General features: G+C 60.5%; 1 protein-coding gene across 3 annotated transcripts in view; it reads left to right on the top strand.

The window, feature by feature from the left end:
- Positions 1-12,824, top strand: part of NTN1 (netrin 1) — a 189,778-nt gene extending 176,954 nt beyond the window's left edge. For all 3 annotated transcript variants that reach the window (XM_014864134.3, XM_044744729.2, XM_044744728.2), the window contains exon 7: positions 8,586-12,824. In XM_014864134.3, coding sequence (XP_014719620.1) covers positions 8,586-8,914 — 329 coding nt within the window. In that variant the 3' untranslated portion in view covers positions 8,915-12,824. The remainder of the gene's footprint in view (positions 1-8,585) is intronic.
- Positions 12,825-14,292: the final 1,468 nt, after the last annotated feature.

Raw genomic sequence — 14,292 nt, 5'->3', positions numbered from 1 at the left:
CAGCCCTGGGGACGTGGGGCCTCAGCAAATGATGGCCTCTCCCCCTCTTTACACCCCCTCCCTTCCTTCCCTTGACCTTGGGGTCACTAGCTTTCCTGATCAGGATCAATCCCATCAAGTGCAGAGAACTGGACAGGTTATCAGCCCCGCCCTGGGGATGAAGTTCCTGCATCTACAGCATGCTGTGACTTCGGGCCTTGGGTGTGAGTACAGATGTTAAGAGGGGCGCACTGGGGGCTGTCTGCCCACAGGGAGGGCTGCCTGGGGAAGTAGGCAGTTGGCAGGGCCCTGGCTGAGGCTGGGAGACAGCTGGTGGCAATGGCTGGGAGAGGCCAGCCACCGCCCCCCCCGCCCAGCATCGCCCCTAGCTCCAGGAAGCAGGACGCAGGGCAGCCAGCAGCACGTGGCATGGTGTATCAGAGGCTCACTGACCCTTCCCTGGGGGTCACTGGCCCCCTGGGGATCCTTCGATTTCCCCAGCCAGATGTGACCTCCCCCCGGGCCCCCTGGGAGTGCTAGCCCCATATGGAGGCCAGATGTGGAGCTGGGTCCGTGTGAGTCAGCCTGAGGTCTCGGAATGCGGGTGACCACCAGGTTGGGCAGGGAGGGCTGGTGGGCCCCAGTGACAGCTGATCTGCAGGGGTCTACACTGACGGGGCCTCCTGCCGCCCTTCCCAGCACAGTGACTCTCATCCCCACAGATGGGACGCAGAGCCGGGCCTCCCACTACTGCGGGCAGGCTCCCACGGGCACTCGTCTGTCCCCCTCCCTGGAGCTTCCTCCTGTCTTCTTTCCTCACACTGTTTCACTGTTTTCCCTCCTCTGAATGCCCTGCTTTTAGGAAGGAAGGGTGCATGGGGAAGGCTCTCAGCTACCGCGAAACCGGCTAATGAAAGCTGTCTCCTCCCGTTTCACAGATGGGGAGACTGAGGCTCAGAGTGGGGCTGGGGGAGGCAGGGATCTCCCCATGGCACTGGGAGAGCTGGTGCAGAGTCGGGGCTGGGGGACAAGCCTTGTCTTATCCCCACTCACCAGGGACTGTCTCCAGGATCACAGAGCACTCTCCCACCTGTGCCGGCCTCGGGTGGGCAATTTCCCCTTCAGGGTGGATCCGGTGGGTCCTGATAATCCCTAAAATTAGTGCCTTTGACACCGAGGACCCCAGCACCCCAGTGGCTGTTCCCTGGGCTTCCTCCCCAAGACCCACCCCATAGTCTTCACACACCTGCCAGCTCCACCTGCCTGTGCAGGGCTCAGGCCTGAGACTGGAGATGTGGGCGGTCGGCCACCGCACCCGAGGGCACCACACCCTCCCCAGCAGCCTGGGGAGCTGCTGAGGTGGACGTGGTGTAAGACCGGGAACACCTGTTCCAGTTCTCGCTGGCACCTGAGCTGATTCTCCCAGGTGGATGTGGCTGGTGCAGGGTCACCCTGGGCTGTGGCCTCCCCCAGCACGGCTCTGGCGCTCTGGTCTGGGTCCTGCTTTGGGTCCTGTTTTAGGGCCTCTTTTGGGGTCTCCTTGGGGAAGCAGGTTCCATCCTCTGAGGGCGGTTTAACTTTTAGAAGCCAGAGCCAAGTGCGGTCTTCAGAGGGTGTATGAGGGGACCAGAGGAGCTCCTGGATGCCCCCCTGCTAGGACAGGTGTCCTGGGAGTGGCCAGAAGCAGCAGCCCAGCTGCGGAGGAGTGGCTGCTCTGCTCTCTCCTGCAAGGGAGCCTGGCTGGGGAGAGGGTGTGGAGGGGACTGTTGTCTGGGGCTCTCAGGCCAAACTCCCGCTGTGGAGTGCATATAAATTTGCGGCCAGAAGCATCCTCCGCACCAGGCTTTCTGTGAGCCCTCGAGGCCACGGGGCCTGGGGGATCTGGGGGTGATGAGGGGCCTGGCCCAAGGCCACATGGGGAAGGCCAACCCTCTTGCCTTCCCCTCCTCGTGAGGCCCGGCCGTTGATGCTGAGAGTACCAGCCTGGGGTGAGGGCACTCACTGTTCCACCTTCTCAGCTGGTTGGTTCCCAGCAGCAAAGCCAGCAGGCCCTGCCCTCCCTGTTGCCCTGTGTGTGTGGAGAGGCCAGGTCAGGGGACCAGATTGGGCTGCTCCTGCCAGCATGGGAGGCAGGTGTGGGTGGTGGGGCATCTCATGAGGCTGTGTGAGGCCCTCCAGGGAGGCCCTCGGTCACCCTCCAGGATGACATTCCGGCAGCTCTGACCAGGTCCGTGGTGGGTGGGGGACAAGCACTGGGCCAGGAGTCAGCCAGGCTGTTCGGTTCCTCCTGACTGAGAGAGGGTGGAAACCCCAGGCTTTTCCCCTGGGCAGCGGGTTCTCTCTCCCTCGGGCTGCTTTGTGGGAGGGACGAGCCCCCGTAATGAGGGCACCCAGCCGGGGCAGGCAGGGCCCAGGTCCACTCTCCTCTGACCCTCTTGCAAAGCAGGGTGGCCAGTCTGCTGATGTCTTCTCGCTTGCGAGCTGGGGGTGCAGGTGGCCAGGCCAGCAGTGACCAGCTCCAGGGAACAGGGCTCATGTCTTCCTGAGTTCCCCAGGTCTCCTGGTTTCCCCTCCTCCGTGGATCCTCATGCAATCAGATGGTCTCAGCACCTGACCCCTCTCCCTCCCAAGAAAAGAGCCTAAGCACCTGGCAGGGGGTGCCAGGACCCGGCAGGGGAACTGAGGCGGCCTCCACATTGCTATTCGTTCCGAGAGGGGGAGGTATGCTGTTACTTCTTCGGCTGAGGGAGAAGAGGGGAACCTTTAGCCAGCTCTAAGTTGGGTGTCCCCACCTCAATGAAGGTCTGAGGCAGGGCCTTGAGGGGGTGGCAGGAGGTGGCAGCCCCAGGCTTCCTGAGCATCCTGGGGAGCAGCTGTGGCTGGTGGCGGGTCTGGCTACAGTGAGCCTCCCACCCTCCACCTCGTGCAATGAAAACTGGGCGGGGGCTGCTGCGGCACCCTGTCCTGGGTGTGTTGGCCCTACCCGGCCGCCCTGCATCCCGATGCCGCACACCTGCTCCATTCGCTCACCCCTCCCTGCCAGCAAGTTAGCACCCCAGAACCAGACTTGGCCCTGCTCAGCGGTTTTTGTCCTTCCAGGGGACTGGGAACCACGTGGTCCGAGCTGCATTTTATGAAAGCAGCTGCAGCTCGTGACACGCTTTCTATCCTAGGGGATTTCTGGGGCTGCGAGGTTTTAAGGGTTTCTGTGGGGTTAGTGTCCTCCCCCGTTCGTCCTGGCCGCAGTCTCTGCGGCAGATGGGCGACAAGCCTTCCCTGGCTGGACTGGCCCCACAGGAAGGTATGGCTGGGTGGGGGAGGCCAGGGGCTGACCACCCAGCCTCCCTGGGTGGGGTGGCTGCTGGGAAGCCCCTGGGGCCTGCCCCAAGCATCCTGTCAGTCTGGGAGACCTGCCTGTGGATGTGTCCCTGCACTCAGGGCCTGTGAGGAGTGGAGGACTGGAGGAGGACAGCCGGCCGTCCCTGGGGCCTGTGCCTCGGCCACTCCCCCAGGCCCGGCCCTGCAGGTTGTCTGTCTCTGGCTGGCCGGCAGATGAATGAGCAACAAGTGTCTACTCCTCGCTGACCCAGCAGCTTTCCTAGAACCTGGCCTGGGCAGGAGCTTTGATCCCAGTGGGAGGTCCCCAAAACCTGCAAGAGGGGACGTCAGTCAACTAGGAGCTACCTCCTGCATTAACTGTCCAAGGTGGTGGCAATGCCAGGTCCTCGGAGGGCCCCGAGCTAGGGCCAGGAGGGAGGGAGGGAGGTAGGCTTTGAATGAACAGGGGCTCTGGACACAGGACAGGGCCGCTGCTGGCAGTCGCCCTTTGAAGGAACCCAAGCGCATGATGGGACCTGGGGCTTCTCACTCCACAGGTCGCCTTTGATGACCCTGTGATTTCCCAGTGTTAGGACTCTGTAGAGGTTGAGGCACCCTGGGAAGGATGGCCAGAGGTCTGTTCCTATGGAAGGACACACAGGTGCCTCGCACTGCGGCCAGGTATGCAGTCAAGAGCAGACGAGAGAACCCCAAGGGGTGGGCAAGGCACCCAGCCTGGCAGGGCCTGCCTCCGAGGCCCCTGCCCCTTGGCCAGAGCCAGCACAGCTCTGGCACAAGCTGTTCTTGCTCCTGCTGGCCTCCGTGGGCCTGGCCCTTGTCCTCTTCTCACGCCTTGGTGTCGCGGCTAGCCCCCCAGAGCCAGGTGCAGGCCTCTGCTGAGGGACAGAGGAGCATGTTCCTGCGCCAGCTGGAGCGGCAGGCTCGAGTTAGAGCAGGGCAGCTCAGTCCTCATAGCCCTGCCCTGGGGGCCGAGAAGGGCTCCCTGCAGGAAGGTTCTTCCTGTGAGCCCCGGAATTGCGGCCCCACCCCGCCTGCAGCCTTGCTCCCAGCTCTGTGGCCGGCTGCAGGAAGGGAGGGTTTACAGCACAGAGACGCGGGGCAGCCAGGGATGACGAGGCCAGGAGACACAGTGCAGCCTGGCCCCTGGCACCCGGAGGCCGACTCCTTGCTCTCTGGAGACTGTGCTAGTGCTCCCTGCTTTTCCATGGGCAGCTGCTCCATCCTGCAGACTCTTGTCCTCCACAGCTTGCTGGGGGTGCTCATGGGGGCAACAGCTCCGTTGGGCCTTCTGGAGCCAGCCTCCCCTGTCCGCCTCAGGGGCTCCAGGTCTCACACCCCCATGCCTGCTTTTGCTGCCCTAGAGCAGAGCAGCTGCCCAGCCTGAGCCCTCATTTTGCTGGTGAGCAAGGGCTTGGAAGAAGGGGGTGGACCATTCACAGTGTGGACCCCAAGTGGGGCTGCTTCTACTTAGAGAGGGGCCCGAAGCACCAGCAGCTGGGGGCCAGGCTGCCCTTCCCAGCAGCATCTGCTGCAGCCACCACTTTGTCTCCAGACAGAGAATGGCACCCTAGCTTCAAGCTGGGACCCTCTTCCTGCAAACTAGTCTCTACTTGAAGGGGTCTCAGAGTGCCTCTTATGGGCCTGGTCTGATCTCACGGTCTGTTTTCTGAGGGTCAGCTCATCACCCTCATTTCTGAATACAGGATGGGGGATCCTCACCAGACCCCACGTTCTGGCCTCATTGAGGTCAATTTAGGATGAGGTCAGTGCAAGGACAGTGGGGGCTCAGGCATGCTAAGGGCTGAGGCCAATTGGCCCGGGGTGAGTGTCGGGTGGGTGTAAGGGGCCCGCCCTCAGGAGCCGTGGTCCTAGGATGGGCAGAGCTGCCCACGGCCACTGTGTGCAACCCCCAGTTGGGCAGTGCCACAGGCACCCAGGAGACCCCAGTCCTTCCCGGCTCCCAGCCAGCAGGGTGGTGGGAGGCCGTGGCAGCCCCACACTACCCTGTGCAGAGCAGGTCTGCCGGGGGTCCCAGCTGCAGCATGTCTTTTGCATGTTTTCAGCTGTCTGTGCCCTGCAGGGGCCTGGCCCGTGCACTGCGTGTGCAGCCTATGCTTGGCGGGCTGCGTGATGTGCAGAGGCGTTGCCCGGGGCAGCGGAAATGTAGAGTTTCTCCAGCATAATCACATGAGTCCTGCTACCACCCTCCCTGCCCCTGCCCCCAGGCCTGTGCTGCCCCACCCCGCGGCCAGGGTGCTGTGGTGGGGGAAGGAGGACAGGGCTGGTGCTTTGTCCTGGTGACCAGCATGCGCTGCTTTGGCCCCTGGATTCTCAAGGACGGCAAGGTGTCCAGGGGTGGGTACCCCCTTGGGGCTGCCTCCTCAGTGTTAAGTGAGTCCCCTTCAGGCCTGTGCTGGCTGGACCTGGGGAAGTGGGGGTGGGGGTGGGGGTGGCTTTGGACGCCCTACCTGTTTCCGGGGCACTCCGAGGGGACAGGGAGCTCCAGACCAGGGATGGTGGCCAGGGGTCAGTCCTCCTGCTGTGAAGGGCCACATCCTTGCAGGGCCTGGGAGTAAGAAGGGCCTGGAGGGCCAGCCCATGGCCTGAGCTTGTCCAGCCAGCTCTCCTCCCGGCACAGCTGGGAGGCCTCTGCAGTCCTGCCCTCCCACCTGGCCCTGAGCTGAGGCCCAGGATCCCCAGGGCCCTCGATTCCAATGGTGTGAGCTTGCTCGGGCTGCCAGAACAAAGTACCACAGACTGGGGGCCTTAAACAACAGACATTTATTTTCTCACAGTTCTGGAGGCTGGAAGTACTAGATTAAGGTGTTGGCAGGGTTGGTTCCTTCTGAGGCCTCTCTCCTTCGCTCGAAGATGGCTGTCTTCTCGCTGTGACTTCATGCACTCTTCCCTCTGTGTGTGTCTGTGTCCTGATCTCTTCTTACGAGGACACCAGTCATGCTGGATCAGGGCCCACCCTAATAACTTCATTTTAACTTAATCCCTTCTTGAAAGACCCTCTCTCCAAATACTGTCACATTCTGAGGTCCTGGGGGTTAGGGCTTCAACATACGAATGTGGGGGGGGCACATAGTCCAGCCCATAACACCAAGAGATGCTCAGTGCCTGGAACCAAAGCTGCATTCTCCAGGAGCCCCAGCCACAGGCGCCTTCCGCTGCATCCTCGTCGGGCCACCTCTGCCCACCTGGCTGGGGTGACATTGTGGCTGTGCCAGGGGCTTGAGGTCCCACACGGTGAGACAGCCGCATCCTGAAGGAGGCTCATTCTGTATTCAGCTCAGTCCTGAGGAGAGGAAACCGGGGCTCTCAGGGATGCCGGGGGTGGCTCCCCCGTCGCTGAGCTGAGGGGCACTCAGTTGCCACGGTGACCTCCGTCTGCACAGTCAAACACATCGGCCCAGCCACTTCTCCAGGCTGGAGGGCTCCCCCTCCAGAGTTCACACTGAGTGTTGAGTCCCTTGGTGACAAAAACATGGAAACGGTTGCCATGGCAGCCATTCTTTGGAGCCCTCAGACTGGAGTGCAAAGTTCAAGATGCCCAGGAACAGCTGAAATGAAAATATGGGAAAATCTGCTACTTCCCTCACCCCAGAAGGATGAGTTGGATGGTGTTTGATGCTCCCTGAGCCTAGCCATTCCTGCCCCTCCCCATTGCCCTGGGCCGAGCGTGGGCACAAGAGGGGAACAGGGACGGTCCTGGGAATGAAGGTGGCAGAGTGGCCCCTAGAGACCTTGAGAGAGGCTGGCCAGAATGGGAGGCCAGGCCAAGCTGTGGGTGGGCCCAGGGCCTGGAGCTAAGTGGGCAGGTGATGACTGCTTGGCATTCTTTGGGGACATGTCCTCGTGGCTGCTGGAGCCACTGGGCCTGCCTGTGTCTCGGTTTCTTCACCTGAATCTGGAGAGACAAACTGCGGCTCCTTTCCCAGGAGGGCTCCTGTCCACTCAGGATGGGGAAGGTGGCCAAAGTCCCCTTCAATGGAGGTTGGTGCAGCAGAGGCCTCTCTATTTATCCCCTGGAGTGATTATAGGTCCCCCAGCAGTTCCCAAGTAGGCCCATGGAGCTCTGGTGACCTGAGATGCACCAGCCAAAGGGTTCTGCAGTCAGAGTTGTTTGGGAAACCAACACACAACACACACACACACACACACACACACACTTTGTCGATTAAAGGCTCTGAAACGTCCTGTGGTAAGGAAACCTCTTGACTTTGTTTAACCCAGTATTTCACAAGTTTATTTGAACAAAGTTCCCCCGTTTTTAAAAACACATTTCTCCTATTTTAAAATACCTCTTAATATCCTACAGAAATAATATTTGTTAACATTGACTATGGCACTGATTCTCCAAGTGTGTTCCCTGGATCAGCAGCATCACCACCTGGGAGTTTGTGAGAAATGCATGCCCCGGGCCCCCTCTAGATCTATTGAGTCAAAAACTCTGGGGTGGGGCCCAGCCATGTGTGTCTGACTAGTCGTCCGGGGGATTCTGATGCATGCTCCACTTTGAGAACCCCTGCACTAGGGGAAATACCAGCAGGGAATTGGGAGGAAGGGGAATTGGCGGGGGGAAGCCTGGCAGGGATGGGAGGCGGGTGTACAAGGCCCATGGACTCTGCTAGGGCCAGGTGGAAGGGCAGGTTCAGGGTGCACCACCCCGGGACACTGAGATCCCATTATGGTTTTCTGAGATTGGGCCAGGGGCAAGGTGTGTGTCTGGAGGTGTCGTGAGGCTTGGTGTTAAGTGACTGGGGCATTTGGAAATGCCCAGGGGGCCACCTGAGGAGGTTCCCCCCCTAGCCTGTGAGGAGTCGTCTGCACTATTCTGAGGGCACCTGCCCTGGGCAGATTGGACTCTACCCAGAGTGCTGGCGGGAAGCGGGGGTCCCATTCCTATAGGCTTCCTCTGGCCTTCCTAGACCCTAAGAGGAGGCTTGTCCCCATAGGCAGTGCTGCATGGCACCTTTAAAATAGGCAGGAGGTCAGGCTCCGTGGAGTAGTGGCGCTGGCCCAGATATCCGCAGGTGGGGTTCCACGTTCAGCTTTGCCGCCACCCGCCCATCACTCCGTAGGGTACCCTGTGCAGTCACTTCTCAGCTCTGGGCCTCCTTTTCCTTCTCCATCAAAAGGCTGCCCCATCCTCGGCCTCAGAGACGGAGGGGGAAGGCAGGGCCAACCTAGCCGCAGGAACTGGGGTCCCAGGCGGCACTCCTCGGCCGGTGGCCCACTCGCCTGCCTGTGCTTCCTTGCAGCCGTCCAGATCCATATCCTGAAGGCGGACAAGGCGGGGGACTGGTGGAAGTTCACGGTGAACATCATCTCTGTGTACAAGCAGGGCACGAGCCGCATCCGCCGCGGTGACCAGAGCCTGTGGATCCGCTCGCGGGACATCGCCTGCAAGTGCCCCAAAATCAAGCCCCTCAAGAAGTACCTGCTGCTAGGCAACGCAGAGGACTCGCCCGACCAGAGCGGCATCGTGGCCGACAAGAGCAGCCTGGTGATCCAGTGGCGGGACACGTGGGCGCGGCGGCTGCGCAAGTTCCAGCAGCGCGAGAAGAAGGGCAAGTGCAAGAAGGCCTAGCGCGGCGGCGGCGGCGCGCCGGGCGGGCGGGTGGGCGGGGCGAGCGGCGGCGCGGACTCGGCCCGGGCTGCGTTCCCAGGCGAGGCGGGGCGGGGCCGCGGGCGGCGCGGGGCGGGGCGGCCGGCGGCCCCTCCCCCGGCCCCGCCCCCCGCCCCCGCCCCGCGCACCCCGGGCCCTGGAGAGACGAGGACGAGACTTAGCTACCTCACGGGCTCCTTCCAGAGCAGAGCCGCGCTGCCCTCGGGCCGGGGGCGCCGCGGAGGGGCGGGTGGCCTGACCCGGGTCCGAGGGATGGGCGGGCGCCGAGTCGCGCAGGCGGGGCCGCCCCCGCGGCGCGTGGATGGTGATGGAGAAGGGGACGTGAGGAGGAGAGCTGTGAATTCTCAGGCCCGCGGCCTGTGCGGGGGGGCTGAGCTAGCCCGGCCAGACCACCACCCCAAACACAACAGACCGGAAATCCCTTCCTTTTCCCTCGACTCTTCTTTGGGAATTCCCGCAGGACCCCTGGTTGTGACAACTTGGGCCTCACGGAAGGGGCCTGGCGAGCATTTGGGGGAGATGAAAGTAGCCCTTGCGGCCTGTCTCCACTGCCACCTGCTGAATGGGTCCTCCTGGCTGAGGTCTTGGGATGGGCCGCGAGGTTTACCATCTGTGGAGCCCCGGGAGTGGAAGCCCCTGCTGGTGCCTGGCCCCCTCCCAGCTGGGGGTTGGGTGCTGGCCCAGGCAGAGCGCAGTGGGCCCAAGGACACCCCTGGGAAGGCCAAGCCGGGTGGTCACTGCCTCATGCTGGAGCTGCCTGTTGGAGGAGGCTCTGCGAAGGCAGAACCTCCCAGAGAGTTTCCTTTTTGGAAACTTGGAACCAGCCCCTTTATGACATTTTCCAGGGGAGGGGGAAGGGGTACTGGCTGGGTTTACGGCAGTGACACTATTTGTGTAATGACATCAGCTCCCACAAGGCTCCTCAGCAGTGTCAACAGCTGGGGAGGGCCTGGAAGGGCATGGAATGTGGCTGCAAAGGCCGTTGGGCCTGGCTGGGGGAAGGGACTTGCCTGAGTGTCACCAGGTTTGCCGGCTCAGCGAGGTGCCAGAGCGCCCAAGCTGTCTGGGCAGGGGCAGGAATGACCAGGGTCCTGGGTGCCAAGGAAGCCACGACTACTTCCTCTTGCTCCTGGCTCCCCAAGGGGGAACGGACAGAGGCTGCTAGGCCGAGAAGGCCTGCTGCAGCCCCCCCACCCTGGGGCTGCCCCTCGCAGCTGTCTTGGTCTAGCCTGGGCAGCACCTCGCCCACTCCGTTCTGGCTACACCCTTTCTGGAGGTCTCCCACGCTCCCTGGTTTGGCCAGGTCCCCTTTCCAAAGCTTCCTAGAGACACCATCCCCAAGCAGGCAGCCCACAACCTTTGGGTCTGATGGCCTCACACAGGCCCATTCCTGTGCCCTGGGGCCCTCTGCCCGCCCCCCTGAGCTCTCGGCCCTGCCCAGGGGTCCCTGGCCCACGTCCTCAGCCAGCACACTGCATTGGAGACCTGCCTCCCCCAAAGTCAGGAAATTGGTGTCCTCTTCCTGCTGGAGTTTGGCTGTTCAAAAGGGTTACACCAAGGACGAGGCTTGGCCCCTGGTAGTCCGGCTTCCCTGCGCCTCCCCGGCCCGCGGCCCCTTCCCCAGCACCTGCTCAGTGCTGGGCACTTTACCCATGGGCTCTCCCAGAGTCCTCATGACAACCCTGGGAGCTGGGGGCTCGCACCCCACTTTCACCAGCAAGGAAACTGAAGAACACATGCCCAGGGTCACCAGGCAAATAAGTGGCAGAAGTGGATTCACACCCCAGAGCTGCCCCCCGCTATGTGCCAGCTCCGACGCCCACCCCCTCAGTTCCCAAAGCAGGCTGCCCGGGGGCGCTCCTGGGTCGCCACTGAGACTCTGGCCCTGGTCCCTGCATCCACCCTAGAGAATGGTGGCCAGGGGGCACAATAGCATCTTCAGAGAGGGTAGCAAGAGTGGTGGACGAGGCCGGGTGTAAACGTGCCCTAGGCAGCCCCCGGAAATGCCAGGTTCCAGGAGGGCAAGGCAGGCAGGCCTTGGCTGATCCTAAGACGTCGTAGGAAGGACGTTTGGCGGCCTGTTTGGAGGGATTCCAGGAGAGACTGGCAGAGGTGCCCACGGGGGCAGGGAGAAGACAGAACTGCCCAAGGAAGGGTATTTGTCTTCCCTGAGTCCAGGCCCAAGGCCAGGAGCACAGGGGCCGCTCTCCAGCCAGCCAGCCCTCTGCTGAAGCCCAGTGTGGCTCGCTGAGCGCCGTCAGCATCTCGGAGGCCCTGGCATTTGCTGGCCCACAGGCCTCGAAAGGCACTATGCTAGGGCAGCTGTCTTGTGCCTGCTTACACCAGCTTGGCTTCTGCTCCCTGCTCAGAAGGGCCCTGGCAGCCCCACCACTTCCCACCCTGGTCTGAGTCTCACTCCATGTCCACTGAGGGGCTTACACTGGTGGTCTCTGAGGTCCCCCAGCCCTGGAGCCAGCGGCCTTCCAAGCAACAATGCATCTTGCTTTAAACTCAGCCAACCTCTAGCCTCACCTCCCTGCCCAGCACCCGCAGGGCAAAGGCAGTCCCGTCCACCCAGTGGCCTGGCCCCTGGGGAATGTGTCAGGGCGGCCAGATCAGCCAGGTCGGGGTGAGGACACTGTTGGGGTTTCAGTCATCACAGGCTGCCCTCTCCATCTCACAGACCCACCGAACCGAGCCCACTGCTCTTCTGAATCCAGCCACCAACTTCAGCAGTGAGGACCCATCCTTGGGAAGGCACCCCACTTCCACCCCCAGCCTCCCCGGGAGGAGATGGAAATAGGAATTGAGGTGTTCCGGTTTGTACAGTTAGGAGGGGATGTAAAATGGAACTAGACTTTGATTTTGAAGAGTGTATTAACCAGAATTGTGATATGTAGGTGTTTGAAGAAAAACATACCAGATTAGTCTTTTTATAAGAAAAACCAGATTCCCCAGCTTGTCCTTTTTCTTACCTGCTGGGTGGTCTGGAACCCCCAAGAACGGAGTGCCTGCTTCACTGACACACAGCAATGCCGAGCCTGGGGTGGAGGGCAGGGGAAGCATGTGGGCCGGCCCCCTGACTCCCTGCAGGCTGCGGCTTCTGTCCTGAGAAAGCGGGGCGGCAGGAGCAGCTTCCGACTAATGGGAAGGAGGGACACCTGCAGTCCAGGCCAGGGAGGCTGGCAGCTACCCCAAGGCCTCTAGCGACCTCCTGGAACTCTGCCTCCATGAGGAGATGGGTACAGGCTTTCCTGGGTTTGCCCCGGGTTGGAATGGGACTGAAATGAAGGAGACCCTGAGGGATAGGAAAATGGTCCCTTTAGGAAACTGAAAAATGTGAGGGTCTCAATGCTGAAAGGAAGCCCCCCGCCCCCTCCCTGAGAGAGACTGGAGAGTGGACAAATTAGACTCATTGATGGGGTTACTGGGCCACGGTTCATGGCCACAGCCATGCCATACCCTAGGGGTATCAAAATGTGTGCTTGTGGGGCCTCGCCCCCTGCCAAAACCAAGCCAGCCCCACTCCTTGTGTCCTTGGACCTCTCTTCCTGTTCCCTGCTCCCAAATGCACCCCCCATCCTCCCTCAGCCCCCCTGCGTCCCAGAGTTCTGTTCACTCAGAATTGTAAATGTTTAGTTGTGACCATGACATATTGTTTGGGTCAGTGTTCCTTTCCAATGCATACTAATATATTATGGTTATTATATATGAATATATTTAATGACATGGACAAAGTTGTGGATTTTCTTTTTTTTTTTAAGTTTTTCTTTTTTTTTGTTAGAGTTGTAATGGACCCAGCTGGAACTTGTAACGTGGGCCTCACATGATAGAACTAAATTCAGATATCAATTAAATAAACTCTTGTACACTGTTCTCTGTCTCCCAGTCTTTATTGGTGGCCTAAGCTGTGGGTGGTGGGCATGCGGGGAGGGCGAAGGCTGGCGAGTCTGGTCTAAGCCCCCTCCAGCCAGACAGAGCCCTGCGTTCTTCACAAAGCCTGAGACAGAGCCCCAGCTACCCCCCAAAAAACTTTCCAACTTTGCTTGGAAAGTCCTAGGTGCTTGCTAGCTCCGAACGCAATTTTGGGCTAAAAGGCTCTCAACGGGACAATCTATACTTCTGTCCCCAAGAAATCATCCTGGGTTCCATCCGTGCCACTCCCTGGGGCTCCAGGTCAGGGGGACTCACGGGACAGGGCAAAGAGAGGTGTGCCACCTGCCCCAAATTCAACAGCAGGGCCTCTGATGCATCCCCATCTGATTCAGAACCTTCAAGTAGAGGAGTTTCTGCCTTTCACATAACCAGATTCTTCTATTCAAAGCCAAGAAGAGACACAAGGAAAGACAACAGGGTTAGTGAAATTCAAAAATTGTTTTCAAGCCACTGCTAGAGGCTTCGTGCGGTGCAGGGGCTGGGCCCGTGCCAGCACCACGCAGCCACCAGGAGCGGAGCTCTCTGGGTTTCTGAGAGGCTATATTTAAACCTCCAAATGGCTGTGATTTCTTTATTAAATAAACAATCCAGTCATTAGGCACATGTTGTGTTGCCATGCAAAGGGGAGCCGATGAGCACCAGGAAGCTGTAATTTCTGCACCCAGCTGTTTTGAAGACAAGCCTCAGCCATGGGCCCGGTCTGGCTCCTCGGCAACGCAGATTCGACTGACCCCTGGGAGACGGGGACAGCCCTTTCCTTGCCGCACAGAGAGCTGGCTGAGATGCCTTCAGCTCCCAAGGAAAAAACGCACCAGCCCAGCCTCCTCATTCGTCCGGCTCTGAGGAACGGGAGCCGTGCTCTCAGAACCAGGGGTCAAAGCCAGGGCAGGGGTGGTCTCCGGTGTCCCAGTCGGTCTCAGATATAAGTCCCTGCTGGAATGACATACCTAACACTGGGTGGGCAGGGACAGGCTACACAGAAAGCACGCCCTACTGCGGTCCTGGGCTCACCCCAAGGCCAGTTCAGACCCAGCTGGACCATTTGCAAGATTTCAGACCTGCTGAGAGGCTGGGCCTAAGAGGTTTGTGCTGCCCTTGCTCAGCTTTGGTCATTCTGGGTCAAGGGTCCAGTTCTCAAGGGCCTTTACAATGTGGCTTTTTCCTGTCCTTTGTAAGACAGTTGTCTGTGCCTGTAGGAGAGGACCACGTTTCCTCTGGGACTCCACCACAGCCACTCCATCCCTCACAGCACAGAAGCTACAGCCCCAGGCCCCAGGCCTGAAGGAAATACGCTGTTGATCAGAGACGCTAGAACACGGGTTGTAAGCAGCCCGGCCACCTCCCAGGGCCTTATACTACTGCTGGGGCGAGAAGGCACTGACATCTGCCAAACTCAATGCAGG

This window comes from Equus asinus, chromosome 13, assembly GCF_041296235.1.
Source record: "Equus asinus isolate D_3611 breed Donkey chromosome 13, EquAss-T2T_v2, whole genome shotgun sequence".
Classification (NCBI taxonomy): domain Eukaryota; kingdom Metazoa; phylum Chordata; class Mammalia; order Perissodactyla; family Equidae; genus Equus; species Equus asinus.
The sequence above is the reverse complement of the archived record's forward strand: the minus strand, read 5'-3'. Positions and strand labels throughout refer to the sequence as shown.